Genomic DNA, 18,594 nt, shown 5'->3' with positions numbered 1-18,594 from the left:
TTTTTTTCCTGGAAATTTTTAGTTATTTAAAATATTTAACAAACTATAGTTATTATCATAACACTTATATAAACAAATCACATATAATTAAATAAGAAAAAATAAAAAATAAAAACAAAAAATCAACAATGTTATCGAATAACGACTTAATTAGCATTGAAAAACTATACACTAGCTAAGGTTAATTGAATTAATAAAGTAAAGAGAAAGAAGACATAGTTAGTCATGAACATATATAATAAACTTAATCAACAATTCCATGTTGGATTCCTTAATAATTCCATGCGAGTTCAAATCATCCACCCTCAAATTCAATATCAAAAAAAAAAAAAACAAAGTATTAATTTTAATTAATGTGATTAATGAAATAGTTTCTAGTTAATGTTTACCATTAGAGTTTTCTAGAATTTCTATTTATCTGTTTTATCATTTAAGTCTAGAATTTTGATTTTGCCTTAGTCTCCTTTTTTATTTCATTTTACATACCCTTGTAAGTGTAACTTGTTAAATATGTTCTTCATAGTATCATCCATGTAATAATTAGCTTAATAATTAAAATCACTCGTAAGCAATTTTTCTTCTGTAATCAAATAAAAATTTGGTTAAAAGTTTTAATATTAGTTCAAATAAAAAAAAGTCTAGAATCTTGTTTTCTTTTACCATTTTCTTTATATCAAAATTTTGCTCGATAATTATATTATCTTTTACGTATTTACCTAACTCTTATGTGGGAAAAATAAAAAATAAAAAATACAAAAAGCACTTATATATATATATATATATATATAAAAGAAAGTTTTAATATAGTAAAGAAAAACAGGTCAAAGTCTTCATCTTAAAAGTTGAGAGCTTAATTCTGTCTAAACTATCAACGACCAAAACTGCTTAGAACAGGTCAAACTATAAGATGTCTAATCAAAGTTTTGAAAGATATTATATCACGTGCATTTTTTAAAAGCACCTGAACATCAAGGAACATGCATGTAGTTGAATTTATTTTACCTAATCAACATTTGCTACATATTACTACGACTAATTTTGATTAGCAGAGGGAAAAAAAAACAGTGAGCTGTGCCATCTGGCATGCCATGTGTGTGAAATCAACCATTTATCACTAAGATTCAAAAAGGGCTTTGAGATTGTAAGGCCCAGTTATATTGGGTTCTCCACTCCAAGCTAACTGGGCCAATAGTCTGTTAGCCCTTTCTGTGGGATGAGCAGAGTCAAAGAACAAATATTCAGTGACATTATCACAAAGATAGTACTCTGCCACATCCCTCTTTCCTCCGCAGCTCAAAATTCCTTTGTAGGGTCCACTGCCACAGCATGCCACCTTCCCTTCCTTGAAACCTTCACAATGAATTAAAAATCAATTATAATTTTTTCAAATTAGCTATTTGAAACTTTGCTGCGCTTATAACTTGATTAAGAAATGGCAAGGGTATGGGCTTTGGTATATATACCATATTTAGAAGGGTGATTTATAAGTTGTTTCAAAAGTGTATGAAAATCAGGAAATGAATATTTGAATCCCTTGAGGTCGCTTTGCAACTTTTGGAGGAGTTTTGGAAGTTGTTTATTGTGTTCTTCTTTGTATGGTTTGATTGGTTCAAAGCAAGCATCCTTTTTACCTCCTTCAAGTTCAAGCCTCCTTGTGAATGGCAAACATTCTAAAGGCCACAGGCTTGGAAACCCAAATTTCCTTCCTCCAACCTTGTATATTTCCTAACACATTCAAGACTGAAATATGACTATCTTTCATGATCAACAAGATTATTATAAAAAAAATGTAACATATTATATGGAAAATATATCAGATATGGAATATGGAGGATAGTGGTACCTACTTTGACCACTTGGGTTATGTTCCCCATCACCTGCCCTACAAATTGTTCAACAGAAAAGGTACAAGGAATGCTGGAATTTGTCTCAAAAGGGAATAAGTAGTCATTGCCTCCAATACTAAACAAGTAAACAGCTCTCGACACCAAAGATTCAGCCTCCTCATCTCCTAGTTTCTGCCTCAATAGTCTGCTAACGTTCTTGAAATAACCAAGTTGAGTTTTAAGGTCTATCACCTGAAAAATTGGTCCAGTAAAGATTAATGTTTCCATAGCGAAGTAAAATTTTCTTCATGTTGTATATATGTAATATGGTTAAGAATATTAATACAGACAAACTGATATGGCTTAAATCATATAAATTAATGCTTCCAATAAAGATATACCAATCCTGCCCGAGTTTCCTTTAAAGCACCTGCTCCTCCTGATGCAAAGTTTGCACCAAATATAAATTGGTCAACATCACCGGGTTGTAGATATGGAGGAATGAGTGGTAACTTTGCATACTCAGCTGTAACAAAGAAATTAACATGTATATGTGTGTGTGTGTGTAGTCAGTTTGCGATTAAACATGTACTTGAATGAAAATTCATGTTTTGGGCATATTACCAATAAAATCCGGAACCAGGAGGCCATCAGAAAATCTCCCAGTTGGGTAGTGAAAGAAGGTTTCACCGTACGGCCAAAAATCAGCCTTGCTAGTAGTGTTGAAGTAGTTGTTATTCCCAGGATCAAATTGTGAATCCCCAAAGATGAATAAGGCTCTATGCCTTTTCAAAAGCCGATGTCCATGGAAGCATTCTGTTTGGATATCGAAAAAGCTTATCCAGAAACCAAAAAGACAAATAAAAAAGTTTAACTTTGCCATCAGAGAGACTACTCTCTGCTATCTTTACGCTTGATATATATTGCTGTGTCAGCACTCTCTCTTCTCAATTATCTTATACCTTTTAAATTAGTTTGCAAATTAATTAAAGACTTTGCTATAGACTAAGTAGAAAATTTCGTTACAATTATAGAAACATCGGGTGAGTTACTTTACATTTGTGTGCAAACCAAATTGTGAAAATTTGAAGATTGAATAAGACGACATATGTATAAAATGACAGTGTCGGTGACAGCTAACCTTACTAATAATATATGATGGAGACGTTGAAGTAATATATAATTATATTTGTGTCGGTGAATATATATGTCTCAATATGCTCTAGCTCCTGATAAAATATATCCGGTAAACTCTATTATTCTTTGAATATATTTCTAGCACGCCTCTTGAGCCTTTGTTTGATTATCAAGATTTAAAGAGGAGTTCACTATTTATCTCCCACTTATCTACTTGCTGTGTGAAGATTTCTAAATTATCCCACCTTGTTGACTTTATAAACGATGCAAAAAAAATTATTAATAATAATAATGAGGAGGAAGAAGAAAAAAAAAAAACTGTGTTTGTATGGAAAACGTGGTTTGTTGCATTTAATAAAACTTTGCTTTTTTTTCCTATTCAGTTTTTGACAGCTACATGAGGATTGAGAAACCCAAGTTGAAATAGTGAAAACTAAACAATAATAAGCTTTGACCGTTTACACTAACAATGCAAAAATCATGCATACTTTTTTATCTCAAAATGTGAGAGCTCATGTAGCTATTCATTACTAGAATCAAAGAATAGAAGCAACATTTTTTTTTTTTTCTTGTCTTGGTATTCTAAATTCCTATCAACGGTAGAAGAACATGTTGAGTAGGACTTATGGGACTAGGAAGAGATCCTTCAATTTATAAGGCCCTAAAGTGTGAGAATCTTCAACCCCACTCCACATTTGATCCGCAAATTGTTTGTAGACCTTCTCAGTGAGATGGAAAGAGTCCCAGAAGACATATTCATTAGGATTCTCACACAAATCGAACTCTTTCACTATTCTTTTCCCTCCACAGCTGAATACACCTCTAAACTGCCCGGTCCCACAGCATGCTTCTTTTCCTTCCTTGAAACCTTTCATCACAAACAAAATTTCCCTTTAAAACAAATTTGCAACTTTTAACCTTTAAAGTTGAGAAAAAAAAACATATTGACAACAAAGAAACTCTTAATTCTGTAGACAAAGTAGAAAGACCAAAATTCAATTCCTACTTCACTAATCAAATGTTCTGGTATACTTTGTACGAAATATAAGGTACAACTAGAACCAAACTTTTAGCAATTGAACCAGACACTTCGTTATACCAGTTCTGTCCAGTTTGACCTGGGCCCATTAAACACTTATTGGACTTTACAAAAAGTTAGGTAGCTTTTTTCTTAGAAAAGCTGGCCTACCCTCACCTCATATTTTCTTGACATTTCTGACATACTATGGCCCAGATATTATAGTCAACCTTAAGGCAAAACAGAATAGTCATTAGAGAGGCCCACTACATCCAATATATAGGCCTTTTTTTGAGTCTCTTAGTTGGAGCCCATGTATTATTCTACTCTCACATAAGTGATTGATGATGTTGCGTTGCATAGTGTACGTACCATATCTGCGTGGATGTTTCATTCTTTTTCTTAGATTGCTGTTCAAGTCGTAGAGCGAGTATTTGAAACCCTCCAACTGGTTTTCTAGCTTTATTAGAAGCTTTGAAAGAGCTTTGTTATGTAATTTTGTCAATGATGAAGCTTCTTCTAAGCAGCTTCCATTGTTGTCTGGTTTAATTATTCTAAGGCCGGGTAAACAGCCCACTTCTGGCAAGTTTATAAACCCAAATTTCCTGCCTCCCCTTGCATGAATTTCCTGCAAAATCATTTGGGACAATGCAAGCCATTGATACTCAAATTAGCTTCATAGGTAAAAGGGTAAAAGGTAGAATGAGTTCTGAAGGTCTTTATGGAAGAAAATTGCTTACTTTGATAACATTTGTTATGTTGCCAATCACCATTCCAATATATTCTGATTTGGAGTAGGAATTTAGAATTGTGGAATTGGTCAAGAATAGGCTCGTATAATCATTGGTACCAATACTAAACAAGTAAACACCTCCTGAAAGCATGGCTTTAACTTCAACATTATTATTGCCTAACTTATTTCTCAACCAAGTCTCTACCTTCTCATAGTACTTTAGCTGTGTTCTCAGATCAATCACCTGAAAAAAAGGAGCAAAAACGAAGAAAAGAAAAAGGCATTCCAAAACTGTTTAAATTCATCATGTTAGGTAAACTATTGCTAACTCACCTAACATTTACTAACATGTTTTAAGAAAAGGAAAAAAAAAAAGAATTTCCCCATTTTGGATCCATAAAAAGACTCACTATTTTTTTCTTTGACTTCAAATAATCTTATCATAGTTATCACGTGCATAGTATACCAAGCAGTTTCCCAGCCTCATTTGGAATTTTGATATCTGACAGATCTACTGTTGGCTTTAAGAATTTGTGGACACAAAAATTATAGGCAACCAACCTTTTGGAAGTGACATTGACTATGGCAAAATTAAAACCATATATAATACTCTCAAGATCTGAACCAACAAGTACAAATTTGTCAATTCACCAAAAAGAAATATAAAAAGTACAAATTTTCCAGCTTGTTTTATGCTTAAAATCGTGAATATTGTTTTCCCTTTGACAAAATGCCATTACTTAACATCAAAAGCCCTTTAAATTTAGATGCATAAACCTGAATAATATGATTCTGCTTTAATATGTATAACGTGAAACATGTACATACCGACCCCTGGAAAGTTTCAACCAGTGCACCAGCTCCAGCAGATGCAAAATTCACCCCATCATAGTAATGGTGAAAAGTCGGTTGCAGGAAAGGTGGAATCAGAGGGAGGTTAGCATATTCAGCTGCAATGATACATACATTCATAAACATACATGTATATATATGTGTGTGTGTGTGTGTGTGTGTGTGTGTGTGTGTGTGTGTGTGTAACATACATAAAGATATGAATAATTAGATGATTAAAGTATATAAAAGCAGACAAAGAATACATGTTAGTTAACCAAAAATGGATTTGTACAAGCTAGAAAGAGACATTACAAAAAGATATGCAAATCTTTATAGCTTACCAATAAAGTCCGATACCAAACGGCCATCAGAAAATCTTCCTGTTGGGAACTTGAAGTAAGTTTCACCATAAGGCCAGAAATTTGCTTGATCAAGAGTAGTGGAGTTAATGTAATTGTTGTTGCCAGAATCCAAGAACGAATCGCCGAAGATGAAGAAAGCAACATGTTTCGATGAATGCCCTGATTTGGTTCCTGAACAAAATGATGATAAAAGAACTAACACATGTGATAAGAAAACGAAGCAGAGAGAGTTAAGTATTGCCATGGCGGCAGGTGACTTCTTCACCATGGTTCTTAGACTTATACTCAAAAAGCGATGAGTAATATTATATATAGAGACCTTATATTATAAAACTGAAAACTCTTTTTTTCTGTTTTGCTTTGGATGAATAAAAGTATTTTTATATACCTTTTGGACTAGTCTGCTCGATTTGAGTAAAACTAGAAAATAATGCTTTGGATTAAAATGAATATATTGTATTAATATTTATATAACTACATTTTTTATGCTTCAAATTAAAAATTTATGACATAAAGATCAAAGAGGAAAAAAAAAAAAAAACAATTAATATGTGAAGTTGAGAAAGTCAGAATGATTGGGGAAGTTGAATATGTCCATTTGTCAGAAATATTTGGCTCCATAGTATATGTTTTTTGTGGATGGAAAAACATATATATTATATATTATATTTTTGGTCTCAAAGTTTTGAAAGTTTCCTATTGGTTTGATTTCTGCTACAAATTCAAGAACTAAAATACATGCAGTGGAATCTTTAAACCAGATGGTAGCAAACGTGTCAGGTTTGAGTAAATATCCAAGAGGAGCCCCCCTAAACTATTCCTCAAGGTCAACTGCATAGTTTTATTTTTTATTTATTTTTTTATTTTTATTTTTTTAGTTTAATTTTTTCAAATTTTTTTATGGGACTGGATGAATGAATCAGTAAAATCAAAATGACATACAACAACAGTATATGTCCAGATGGGGGTGTGTGTTTATATAAAGAAGGATAAGAGTAAAACCTACACATTAACGCACACAAATATACTGAAAAATATTATTAATTCAATAAAATAATTGAAGATATCAGAAAACATATAAGTTGAGTTATCATTAATTTTAAAAGTTTAAAAGATTAAACTAATAAAAAGTGAATTTTTATTTTATTTATATTTTTCTCTAGCGCTCTCCTTCGGATATATAGATTTATCTTTTTTGGATTTCCTTTTTAATCTTTATATGTGTTTCTATTTTTTATTTTATTTTTTATTTTTTTGATGTAATTGTTAAGTTTTGAACTCAAAATTTTTTAAATTCAATAAAATAATTGAAGGTGATAGACTACTGTTGCACGTGTGCAAGGCACACAATATATACAATTGGAGAGAGGCTTATCTAAAGCCTTGATACAGTTATCCGATAAATACAAACCCTATAGCTAATATATTTTATACCGATATAAACGTAAGGATACATATATGCAGCTGATAGGATAATGCAAGTTGTATCTCAGCCAGGTGGTCATCATTATCTGATACTCTATCATATACATTATATTTGTTTTCTGACTGAATAATGCGTATTTCTCACTAATAGCCATTATTTACACCAATATACATCTTGCAAAGCAAAATGGTGAAGAAAAATGTGGATATATACATACATATCAGTTGACCAATCCATGGTGATCAAATATATTTCTTCATTTTTACAAAAACAAACCATGTGATTAAGGAAGTTGGTCCAAAAGCCACAATATATATATATATATATATATATATATATAATCAGTGATGAAAATATCGATATCGACGGAAATATCAAAAATAAGATTTTATAGAAATATCGATATCGATGGAAATATCGACAAAATTATGAAAACTATTAATATTTAATTTAGAATATAAATTTTTACATATGAGATAATTAATACAGTAAAACAATATAAAAAATATAATAATTAAAATACAAAAATAGTAACATAGTTTATAAATATTAAAAATTATTGTAACTAAAGAAAATACAATGTTTGTTATTACCAAAATATAGAAAATTTAACAAATAATATTAAGATATACGAAATTATCAAACATAATTTATAATACATTATCAATACCAAAAGGAAAACACAGAGAAGGAGGATTTGGAAATAAATTTTTCATTTTAATTTTCAAAATTTAAAAAAAAAATAGCGAGTTGGATAATTTAATATAATAAAAAGATATTACAAATATTTCAATAGATGATAATAAACTAATTGAAATGGTACTGACCTGATACCAACGATAGAAAACTAAACTATTGTATTTGCAAAAACACTCAATTAAAAATCATGTTTCAAAAGTTTTTTTTTTGTTTTTTTTGACAAGTTGTTATTGCAATTTTCCCAAACCTTACGAATAATTAAAATTTATTTATTTTCAAATAAAATGCAATGCCTATTTATTTATTCAAAAAGTCCAAATTTTATAGAAATTAAAATTTAAGTTTACCATAAAGATAAATATGCAGCCAAAAAAATTAAATTAATAAATAAAAATCTACAACAAAGAGTAACACGTGGTTATAGCTCATAGCTATTGATCCAGTCCTTGCACAAGTTTCTCAACTTCTTGGTCGGAAACAAATTCACAAATCACAACATACAAACACACAAAAACAAGATCAGATTTCAGAATCACAACCACACATACATGCCGGCTGACATCTCTTCGAAAATTCCACGGACACCCGAACATTTGCTTCACTGTGTATAATTAAGTTGCTTTAATTTATGGCGAATTTCTTTGATTTGTTTCACTGTTTCATCACATTGACGTGAACATATTTAATTTAAAAACATTAGAGAGTGCATTTTCCAAAATGAATGGGACACGTACATTAATGCCCCTTAAAATAATTGGCTTAATTTAAAATGTAATTAAGTAGTCGACAGCAATCATTTTGTTGGTTTTTAGAAAGATGTGCCCTCTCTCATGGCATTGAACTACAAAAAGTGGAGTGTTATATATAATACCCATTGAGGAGAGCCATGGCTGTCCTTGCTTGTTGGCCACAAAGCATTTTGGAGAGGGGAGAATACTAAGAGATGAGATGTGTTTTCCAAGTTCAATCCAGAAAGCGACATAATTGAAAATTTGCATAATTAATTAGTTGAATTGTTCCATGGCCCAAATAAAAAGTTCTAAGTTGAAAGTTTGGTAGAAATACAAATTCAATTATGTTGCAGAGGGGGCTGTAAATTTTCACAGAGACAGAGAGAGAGAGAGAGAAAAGCATAAACCTCTCAAAGCAAAATATCAAGGTCAATCTGTGTCTCATCTCATTTGTTGATTTATGTTTTAATCAGTCGAGAATAAACCCAACAACACAGGTTTGGACCTTAATGCCCTCAACAATAATCGATAACCCTCGAGAAAACTAAACTAACACTAATCTCGTTTGTAATTAATTTTGTTAAAAACAAAAAATAATAATAATAATAAAATAAAACTAAAAAAAAAAAATTTCAGGATCTAAGAAAGTTAAATATAAATGTGTTTGTGTGTGTGTGTGTGTGTGTATACACTAGGCTCCGCCCTGCCAATACATTCAAATCAGATATCCTGTCCCTGCATGCAAACTTTGATAATATAAGTAGAATTGTTATTTTCTTTTCCTCCATTTTCTATATTTTTTTTCTTTGTTCTTCTTTGTGTAAAATTGAGTCCCTCAAGGTCTCTCTTCGTTTACATAAAGATTTTGTTACTTCAATATTTTCTACTCTTGAAACTTAAAAGTGCTACCAAAACCACCATACATGGAATTCACAGGGAGAGCTTATGGAAAAGTTACAAAAATGATCAGAACAGAAAGTCAACTTGGAAAACCACGAAAATGATATTCAATTTAAAATTATCAATCAGAGAAACGAATTAATGCGCCTAAGGTATATGTACAAATCTGATTAAATTAATTTCCTGCTGCCACTAAAATCCCCCTTTCTTTAATCGACCCTGTACAACTATACATCTTAGGAAGCTTGAATTTTTGTGCTCAGCATCCAAAATTCAAAGAGAAGAAAAAAAATAAAAAATAAAAAATCAAATGTGATATGTTTGAGTTGAAGATCGAGTAATTCCACCTTTTACAAGTAGAAATCTACCGAGCACTTCTGGAAGACGGACTGGAGGTTGGTTGGAGAAAATGGCTGAAAATAATATGAAAATATATTATAATAACACATAGGTAAAAAATTTTAAGCAAAATGCTAATTAAGTGAAGAAAGCATGTTCAGAGAAGTGACACCTACTACGTGACTTTTTTCTCCTGGTCTCATGTTGTAAATATTTTTTATTATGTCCTTTTCGATATCAATATTTATGTCACACGCCACAGCAACCTACAAAGAGAGTGAACATCAATTTTTACAATGTTTTGGATCTTGTATATAAGAGAATTCTACAGTGCGGATGGTTCACATATTGATTGCATCCAAAATCGATACTTTTTGGATGAAAACGTCGGTTTTGTTATTTACAATGTTTAGCAAAGTCGACGCTTTAATCCAAAAAACATTGACTTTGGGCACATCCACATGTGGACTATCCGTACCGTAGAAAGACTTCTTGTGTATATATATATATATATATATATTCTCAATTTTAACATGAATTCAAAAAACTAGTGCTAGTTTTGCCAATGATGAAATATGGACAAACCTTGATCTTAAATAGAGTTACATGAAATGCACACAGGTGAGCCTTAACATCACCTAATATTCTCATCTGAATTTTGTTTTTCATTGGCTCATTCTGCATTGAGGCTACAGCAAGAATATTTGTAACATTCAAACAATTGAACAAAATCCGGGTTGGCACGGTCACATTACTGCTGTGAGGAGGCTGAAGGAAACCGGGAACTCGGATTGTACCTATAGGCAATCCCTCGAAATAAACATGAAGCCGTGAAGGTCTGTAGCTTATGCCAACCTTGTTATGATTTTGAGCATTCAGGATCAAAGTGATGACAGATGACAAAAAGAGAGTTGAACCTGAATGAGCATTTAACTCATACAAATCAAGTCTCACCGTTTTGAGGGAGAAAACAGGCTTTTGGGGCTTTATTATAAAGACAATGATCAATGAAGCTATTCCTAAAATGCCAATTGTAAAAAGGAAAAAAAGGAAGAGTAAGAAACAGGACCTTTTGAAAGAATATGCATTGCAGAGTCCATGGCAATAGAAACAAACAGAGTTTTTTGATGCGACATCCATGGCAAATTATCATTTTTGTGAAGTTAAAAGAGGATAATTAACCAACTTTATTGTTTATTAATTATGTGGTTGTTAAAATGGTACTACTTGAAGGCGAAGAAGGAATATGATGTCTTTATTTTGACCCAAGCATTCTCTTATTCCTTTCAAAGAGTGATACCAAAACTTCCGGAATAGCAAACAGTAATTTGTACGTAATGGAAGACTTGTATGACATGCTCAAGCTACTTCAAGACCCATGAGAATTGTGTGTCCAAAAAACAGCATATATTTGCGTAGCAAAGGGTACAAAGTATCAAACTATTAAATTATCAAAGATATGTTTGGTGAGGTTTAGATCTTTGAAGTATTAATTATCAAAGAATAGTCTGCCCTCGCGTACAGGCAATTATGTTGGTCGAGGAAATGTTAATGTCACCTCTTGACAGGCCTTGAGAGGTCAAAAGTTTAGTTTAGGTAAATGGGTAATTCCTAGTATCCTAGGAGAAAACCTAGATATTCACCCAAAAAAAAAAAAAAAAAAGAGAGAGAAAACCTAGATATCCATTTCATAAGCTTCAATAATTGAAGTTGTTGGATCACAATCAAGACCGTGAACACAACTTCAACAAATACCATAATATACTATTTCTTTTTTCTTAAAATTCAGCTGATATTTCTTGGTCACGAGGAATTGATTGATTGATTCTCCTAAAAATATTACCCCAAGTCCAGTTGAGATCTGAGATTTCAGAACCGATATTGTTGGTTACCGTTTGAGCCTAAACAGCTTTTGCTGCTCCTAAATGAAGCTTTGGAAAACAGTCACGAGCCTTACAGTAGAGTACTAGTGTGCATGGTTGATGTTTCTTTGTCCATTTCTTCACCGTAGATGCTGAATGAAGATGCCAGAGGCTGAGGCAAAGGCAGAGGTCCACCTTCCAAGGCATTGCGATCCCCAAAGACCACCCAATTACCTCAATGTTGGAGGAGGCAGGTAGGCAGGCTAGGCGCCCAAAGATAGGAGAATTCAGAACCCCTCCCCCAAAATGCACCAGCTTTATGCCCCGTGGAAGGCCTCCACTCCCATCCCATTACACATGGCATGCACAGACAACCATGTTCACATGGCTGAGCTACTACTACGCTATCATATCCCTGTCATGGGCATCTGCCTCGTTTTCTCAGACTAAGTTTCTGATTAATTACCCAAAAAAAATAAAAGATTTAAGTTCCTGATTGCTTGTAAATTCTGATGTACAAGTTATAACAATGATGTTGTTTCCATAAAAAAGTTACATTCTCGGAATTTTTTTACCCAAAAAAAAAAAAAAAAAAAAATTGTTCTCAAAATTTGTGATCGAATATTAATCCTGAAGCCCCTCTCTAGTTTTTTTCAGGAGAGCAGCTTGTTAGCCCCCTCCTAATTTTGGCTTTTCATTGCCATTTCTTTTGGTTTATAAAACCTCCTTTTCAGCAAAAATAAATTTTGTGATTGAATATAATGAGAATAAATTATTTTACTTGAGAACACAATGGACAATTTCATCAAAATAAATAACATAATGGACACTGAAATACTCTCATTCTTATTTGTCCCAAAAAAAAACTTTGAAATACTCTCTCATTCTTATTTGTCCCAAAAAAAAACTTTCTCACTTTGAGTTGGGTGATTCAGCCAATAGCAACCCTCTTCTCAAAATCTGCTGCTATAGGAAAATTTAATTTTTCCTAAATTTAGGATGTATAAAATCTAGCTTAAATTGGGATAGACACATTCGATTACATCCAAAAAAACTATTAAGGGATTCAAAAAATCAATGGCCTGGCCTCTCATTGGGTAAGGACAAAAAGACCTCATGAAGGCAAGAATACCAAATCTGACAATCATCAGTTTTCAATATTTCATCACAGATCATAGATAGTTATCAAATACAAAAAAAACCAAATTCAGCAATCCAAATTCAATGTCTTAAAGGTAAGCAAACCTAATATCTATATACTCCTCCCCATACACAAGCTACCTCAAATCATTCTCCATACAAAGGCCAACTGTTTGTACTCCATCTTCAGGGAACCATTCCTGCAAGTATCAAATGTTAAACAACACTGTTTACCACTTTTTATCGGAAAGGAATTCTCATCATATAATAAAATGATGAGAGATCCAAAAGACAATAAAAAATAAGCCGACAGAGGGATTCAAACTCACTAACATGTAGCCTTATTTACATAAACTAGCAACTTGAGGTAATAGGTTCTTGCTCAGAATACTGCTCCAACCATGGAGGGGAAGTCATCAAAACTCCAAAGATCCACTGGATTTCCACCATCCTGTGTTGCATCTCCATTGAGGAAAGCATCCATGGAAGCATCCCAGTTGCTACCCTCAAGATATGGCATCTGCAGGAACTTCATCTGAGACTCAAAAGCTGACAGCTCCTCTGACAGTGTGTTAGCATTGTTTTCTTCAGTGGGCATCGCATTCTCCGAGTCAGACTTCAACTTCTTTTTGGGGTTCGCATCCTCAAGAAACAGAGATTCATCACTTTCTAAAGTAGCTGAAAGAACAGATGAAATTTCAGGAGTCTTGCTCTGCTCTCCCCAACCAAAGTCTGAATACTCAAAGGAATTGCTTCCCTGGTCAGAACTAAAATATGCTGGCGCAGTATTGGATGCGACTCCAATATTTCCATTAGGAGGGATGGAGTTTACAGATGCATATTGATTAGTTGGAGGCTTCTCCTCCAGAAAACCCATAGTATTGTAGTAGTCCTGATCCTGGTTATTCACAAAACTGAAATTCTGGTTCAAGCTTGACTGCACAGAGTTTGAACATGCATTGGACATTGATTTCTGAGGATTTGCCTTAACTGAATGCTTTGGTGAAGCACGAGGAGTTTCATCCGGAAAGTTCACCTTAGCTTTCTTGCCACGGATTCTCCGTGCCTCAGCATCATAGGCTCTTGCAGCTTCTTCTGCAGTATTGAATGTTCCAAGCCAAACACGAACCCCTTTCCTTGGGTCTCGGATCTCTGCAGCCCACTTGCCCCATGGCCGCTGACGGATTCCCCTGTACTGGTTCTTCCTCTTTCTCTTTGCAGATTTTTCAGCTTGCCCGCTGAATTCCACAGACTTCACATTTGTAGAGCCTTCAATTGTCAGAAACAAGAAAAAAGTGTCATACACAACCAAATTTTAGAAACAACATACTACTACATAGATGGATATCAACGAGAAGAAATTCATATCATCGATGCAAGAGAGCCAAACCATAGAGAATTTGTGCACACAAGAAAGATTCAATACATAACAGAGCGTATGCACCAAACAAATTATTTTACTTTTCCAACAAATCAAAAGATGTTCCAGAAAGAAAATTGCTCAGAGAAAGTAACACTGAATATTGACTTTCTGTCTCTCTGTAATAAAAGTAAAAAGAGGAATATTAAGATAAACATGTTGAATCTAATTCAAAATAGAAGAAATCTGCAATATTTCTCCGTTTAACTTCCCATAAAATCTTCATTTTGTATATGTATATTTGCATGTATATACATATGTCTTACATCAGTAACATGCTAGATGTCCTCTAAAGAGGAGAAAAAATAAAGAAGAGAAAAATCTTCCAATTTTTATAGCGCACAGATAGGAAAAGTAAGAACATGAAACATCTGATCTAATTTTATATTTATTCAACACATACCACTACAAGATAAACCATGACAGAAAAAAGTTTTTCACAAAAATAATGGAGCATAAGATCTGTAATTTTTATATTTAGGTAAAAAGATCTATAATTTTTATATAGTGGAACATAAGATCTATAATCTTTCTATATCATACGATATTTTCAAAATTTAATTTGTAGATTAGATATATATATATATATATATATAAATTATAAAAAATAAAAAAAAATCTTAAACCACAATATAGAAATCCTGAAAATCCAATTATCTTCCGGCCGACGGAATAGATAAACATCAGAAAAATATAAAATCAGATATTGAATAAGATTATCCCAACGAAGTCCCCGAACAAAAAATTAAAAAAATACAAACCCCCCACCCTCCGTCCCCAAAAATAAAAAAAATAAAAAATAAAAAATAAAAATAAATAAAAAAGAAGGAAAACAAGACAATATCGTCTACAAACGAATCAATAAAATCACATACCACATCTCGCAGACCCAAAAAAATTAGTATTGAATAAAATAAAGTCAGAAAATGTAAAAAAACCATTCAAAACATGAAGAGAAATTCCCCAAATAAAAATAAGAATAAAAACCCAAAAAAAAAAAAAAACCCGAAATATGAATAATATGTTAAAAAAATCGAAACTTTAATTTCAAAAAGAAAAAAAAAAAAAAAAAAAAAAAAAAAAAAAAAAGCACACACACACACCCCCACCAACAACAAAAACAAAAAAGAGCTTCACAGGTAAATATCCCACATTTGGTACTGGAAAAGGATTTATATACGAAAGTGATGAAGAGGATCATAAACCCAATATAAAAAGCCAATTTTTTATCAGAATAAAATTAGCAAAATAGCTTGCAGGATCAGATCAAATCACCAAAGCTATAAACTGCAATAAAGAAATGAAGAACGATTCTGATAAAACCTAAGCAAAAATCTAAAAAAAAAAATTTTAAAAAAAAAAAAAAATATATATATATATATATATATAGCAGCAGAAGTGGAAAAAAAAATTTCAGCAATAAGTCGGTGAGAGATGAATTTACCACGTGAAAGGGTAGGACTGCGAGCAGCAGAGAAAGTGAAAGGCTTGACATCAATTACATCGTCATCCTCTTCAACATCCGAATCATCCTTGAAATTCTGGAAATCGGCCTCGAAATCTTCATTGACATCGATCACTTCCGACCTCAGAGGCTTCGAGAATCGCTTCCCACATCTGGGTTTGTTGAGATCGCGCCACAGGTAGTCGGAAGTGAGCCGCTGCGACCGAGGCCCCGAGATGAAATCGGAGATTATAGCACCTCCACACATTGTTTTCCGGTTCACTAGCAACTAAATCCAAAAGGGTTTTCACAGAGAAATTAAAAGTTCTGGAAAAGTCTGGGATTTTCAGAAAAATGAAAATTTTAGGTTTTCTTTTATATTTTTGTTGTGGGTTTGTTTGATTTTTTTTTTTTTTTTTTTTTTTTTGGCAGGTGAAGAAGAGAAGAAAGTGAAATCAGCTTTTTGAGCAATTGTTGGTAAAAATTGTTGAGTGGGCTTTAAGGGTTTATATATTTTTTATCAGAGGGGAAGCGAAGTCGGCCGAGTCCGAGTAATGGTGCTGTAGTTGTGGACTAAATTACATTTTTGTCCTTGATTCTATTGTTGAATTTCAGAACCTCATGTTTCTGAGACAAAGAACGCACTTATTGTATCGACGTTGAATTTACAAGTTTCTAATCGTTTTCTTTTTTCTTTTTCCTTTTTCCTTTTTTCCTTTTTTTTAATTATTTCTTTTTTTTATAAATGTGTAAGTGTATAACTTAAAAAAATAATAATAATAATAATAAGGTCATACATTTAAATGGATGGTAATTATAGGAAAATCCAGTGTAAATATTTATTGGTAAAATAATAAGAGATTTTTTTGAAAAATCAACATATGTCCGTAATGATATATTTGATAAAAGAAAAAATATTGAAGAAAATTAGTTTCCAAAAATCAATTTTTTGGAATTTAGTTTCCAAATAATGTGTTTATTTAAATTTTTTTTTATAATATTTGGTTAATTATAGAAGAAGATAAGATTTATAAGTAATTAAATAAATTTATATATTAAAATTAAAATATAAAATTGTATTTAAAAATATATATAAAACTAATTTTTCAGAAAATTTTAAAATGATATATCTTTTGAAGGATTTATTTTCCTTCTCACTTTTCCACATTGTAATATTTATTTTCTATTGAAACCCACAAATTCCTCCTTTTTAAAACTATCCAAATAAAAAAAAATTTTACTTTAGTAAAAAATTTTAAATTTTTACTAACTTTATGATCACATAGACACCCAATAAAAATTACTCAAGCTTTGAATAGACATAAAAATTTTGAACTAGCTGTCATTGGCTGTATATATTGTATACATAGACTCACTGCTGTGGGCATGGGCTAAGTTATGATAGGTGATATTTATTTATAATCATTTATATAATTTGTGTAATATAATAATTATGAACGATTGTTCATTTTAATGCGGTGTATAATATTTTTAACTATAGTATTTTTAATATATATATATATATTAAATTTAAATTGATATATTATTATCAAATAATATTGAATTAATTGATAAATTATTTACATCTTCAATTGAATATATAAAAAAATAATATATTGTTAATGTATATGTGCATTTGGTCTTCATGTACATTGTAATACTTGCTTTTATAGGGGCTTAAAAAAAGATAATATATGTAAACAACTAGAGTTATCAAAATATTTATAAAATTTATTTATTAAATAATATGATAGATAATGTAAGAAAAATTTAATTGGTTTTTTTTTAATTTACTTATTTATTTAAAATTTTACTTTTCTATATTTAACCTGAATATATCAATTAATAATATTTTAATATATATTATTTAATAAATATTTTAATACGTATATTATTAATTATTATTGTATATGTGCATTTGATCTTCCTGTAAATGTCAATACCTTTTTTTTTTGGGGGGGGTAAAAATGTATATGTATATACTTATTTGTTTTTATCAGAGTAATACTTGGATATTTATCATATGCAGGTATGCAGAGATTCTAGTATTGAATTTTCAGAGAAATAATACAGAACATATTAGACAATTGATTGAGATATAAACAAACAGTAGAAATCTGATTATTTGTAAAAGTAAACATATAGTGCTTTCCCTTAGAAAAACCAAAAAAAAAAAAAAAAATGTCCACTTTGATTTATAAGGTAGATACGGTTTTACATCTGAAACTATTTACAATAAAATATACAAATTTATGATCTAATAAATAATGACATAAAAGTTGTTAGCTTTTTACACTGTATTTAATTTGATGGAACATGAAAGGATAGAAATGAAATGAAATGAGAGGGGAAAACCAAAAAAGAAAAAATGATTTTTTTTATTTTAACCAACTTTATTTTTCATTTAAAATATTATCACGGAACAATTGAAATAGAGTAAGTTTTAATAGTTTTTTTAATATTTCAAAATTATCATTATTGTTATTATACGAAAATATTTATAGCATTTCATATCATTTACTTTCTATTTCATTTACAAATCCTTTGGACAACAATTATTAGTAAAATATTTTCTTTGCTACTGTTGTTTGTGGAGGATAGAGGGACCCAAAAGGATCCAGATAGTTCTATTATTCAATCAATGCTTCCTTTTTCTTTTAAACTACTCAATAAATATTTGAATATGAATAAATAATTATATGATTTAATTATCCAATCAAAAT

General features: G+C 31.2%; 4 protein-coding genes across 9 annotated transcripts; all 4 read right to left on the bottom strand.

Annotated features, from left to right (window-relative positions):
* Positions 1 to 910: 910 nt before the first annotated feature.
* On the bottom strand, positions 911 to 2,825 carry LOC107435133 (GDSL esterase/lipase 1). Of its 3 annotated transcripts, none has more exons than XM_016046698.4 (5): positions 2,451 to 2,825; positions 2,228 to 2,352; positions 1,848 to 2,078; positions 1,632 to 1,725; positions 911 to 1,350 (listed from the first exon to the last, which is right to left on the bottom strand). In XM_016046698.4, the coding sequence occupies exons 1-5, from the start codon at positions 2,707 to 2,709 to the stop codon at positions 1,115 to 1,117; spliced, it is 945 nt and encodes a 314-aa protein (XP_015902184.3). In that variant the 5' UTR covers positions 2,710 to 2,825; the 3' UTR covers positions 911 to 1,114. The 3 variants fall into 3 exon arrangements, with proteins under 3 accessions (XP_015902184.3, XP_048333703.2, XP_015902178.3); XM_048477746.2 differs by having other exon boundaries at positions 1,464 to 1,725; positions 2,228 to 2,265; positions 2,451 to 2,822; XM_016046692.4 differs by having other exon boundaries at positions 1,464 to 1,725; positions 2,451 to 2,815.
* A 493-nt stretch (positions 2,826 to 3,318) lies between these two features.
* LOC107435128 (GDSL esterase/lipase 5) lies at positions 3,319 to 6,315 on the bottom strand. Its single transcript, XM_016046687.4, has 5 exons — positions 5,890 to 6,315; positions 5,543 to 5,664; positions 4,722 to 4,958; positions 4,354 to 4,609; positions 3,319 to 3,831 (listed from the first exon to the last, which is right to left on the bottom strand). Exons 1-5 carry the CDS (start codon positions 6,176 to 6,178, stop codon positions 3,587 to 3,589), a joined length of 1,149 nt encoding a protein of 382 aa, XP_015902173.4. The 5' UTR covers positions 6,179 to 6,315; the 3' UTR covers positions 3,319 to 3,586.
* Positions 6,316 to 9,745: 3,430 nt separating this feature from the next.
* LOC107435315 (uncharacterized) lies at positions 9,746 to 12,844 on the bottom strand. Of its 3 annotated transcripts, XM_048473019.2 has the most exons (4): positions 10,803 to 12,844; positions 10,591 to 10,694; positions 10,178 to 10,271; positions 9,746 to 10,079 (listed from the first exon to the last, which is right to left on the bottom strand). In XM_048473019.2, the coding sequence occupies exons 1-4, from the start codon at positions 11,143 to 11,145 to the stop codon at positions 9,973 to 9,975; spliced, it is 648 nt and encodes a 215-aa protein (XP_048328976.1). In that variant the 5' UTR covers positions 11,146 to 12,844; the 3' UTR covers positions 9,746 to 9,972. The 3 variants fall into 3 exon arrangements, with proteins under 3 accessions (XP_048328976.1, XP_015902379.1, XP_015902388.1); XM_016046893.4 differs by having other exon boundaries at positions 10,591 to 12,844; XM_016046902.4 differs by having other exon boundaries at positions 10,182 to 10,271; positions 10,591 to 12,844.
* Positions 12,845 to 12,996: 152 nt separating this feature from the next.
* Positions 12,997 to 16,349, bottom strand: LOC107435298 (ethylene-responsive transcription factor RAP2-12). Of its 2 annotated transcripts, none has more exons than XR_001582995.4 (3): positions 15,872 to 16,349; positions 13,337 to 14,276; positions 12,997 to 13,207 (listed from the first exon to the last, which is right to left on the bottom strand). XR_001582995.4 is itself a non-coding variant. In XM_016046880.4 (3 exons), the coding sequence occupies exons 1-2, from the start codon at positions 16,137 to 16,139 to the stop codon at positions 13,390 to 13,392; spliced, it is 1,155 nt and encodes a 384-aa protein (XP_015902366.1). In that variant the 5' UTR covers positions 16,140 to 16,349; the 3' UTR covers positions 12,997 to 13,207; positions 13,341 to 13,389. The 2 variants fall into 2 exon arrangements, 1 of the variants encoding a protein (XP_015902366.1); XM_016046880.4 differs by having other exon boundaries at positions 13,341 to 14,276.
* Positions 16,350 to 18,594: the final 2,245 nt, after the last annotated feature.

The sequence above is a fragment of the Ziziphus jujuba genome, chromosome 1 (assembly GCF_031755915.1).
Source record: "Ziziphus jujuba cultivar Dongzao chromosome 1, ASM3175591v1".
NCBI lineage: Eukaryota > Viridiplantae > Streptophyta > Magnoliopsida > Rosales > Rhamnaceae > Ziziphus > Ziziphus jujuba.
This window is presented reverse-complemented; position numbering and strand designations above follow the sequence as displayed.

Coding starts and splice junctions, on each gene's coding strand:
- LOC107435133 (XM_016046692.4), bottom strand. CDS start 2,709: ATGGCAAAGTTAAACTTTTTTATTTGTCTTTTTGGTTTCTGGATAAGC. Junction 2,079..2,227: donor AGGAAACTCGGGCAGGATTG/GTATATCTTTAT, acceptor CCAATTTTTCAG/GTGATAGACCTTAAAACTCA. Junction 1,726..1,847: donor ACATAACCCAAGTGGTCAAA/GTAGGTACCACT, acceptor TGAATGTGTTAG/GAAATATACAAGGTTGGAGG.
- LOC107435128 (XM_016046687.4), bottom strand. CDS start 6,178: ATGGTGAAGAAGTCACCTGCCGCCATGGCAATACTTAACTCTCTCTGC. Junction 4,610..4,721: donor ACATAACAAATGTTATCAAA/GTAAGCAATTTT, acceptor ATGATTTTGCAG/GAAATTCATGCAAGGGGAGG. Junction 3,832..4,353: donor GAAACATCCACGCAGATATG/GTACGTACACTA, acceptor TTGTGATGAAAG/GTTTCAAGGAAGGAAAAGAA.
- LOC107435315 (XM_016046893.4), bottom strand. CDS start 11,145: ATGGATGTCGCATCAAAAAACTCTGTTTGTTTCTATTGCCATGGACTC. Junction 10,272..10,590: donor TAACTCTATTTAAGATCAAG/GTTTGTCCATAT, acceptor CTCTCTTTGTAG/GTTGCTGTGGCGTGTGACAT. Junction 10,080..10,177: donor AGAAAAAAGTCACGTAGTAG/GTGTCACTTCTC, acceptor TATTATTTTCAG/CCATTTTCTCCAACCAACCT.
- LOC107435298 (XM_016046880.4), bottom strand. CDS start 16,139: ATGTGTGGAGGTGCTATAATCTCCGATTTCATCTCGGGGCCTCGGTCG. Junction 14,277..15,871: donor CAGTCCTACCCTTTCACGTG/GTAAATTCATCT, acceptor TGACAATTGAAG/GCTCTACAAATGTGAAGTCT.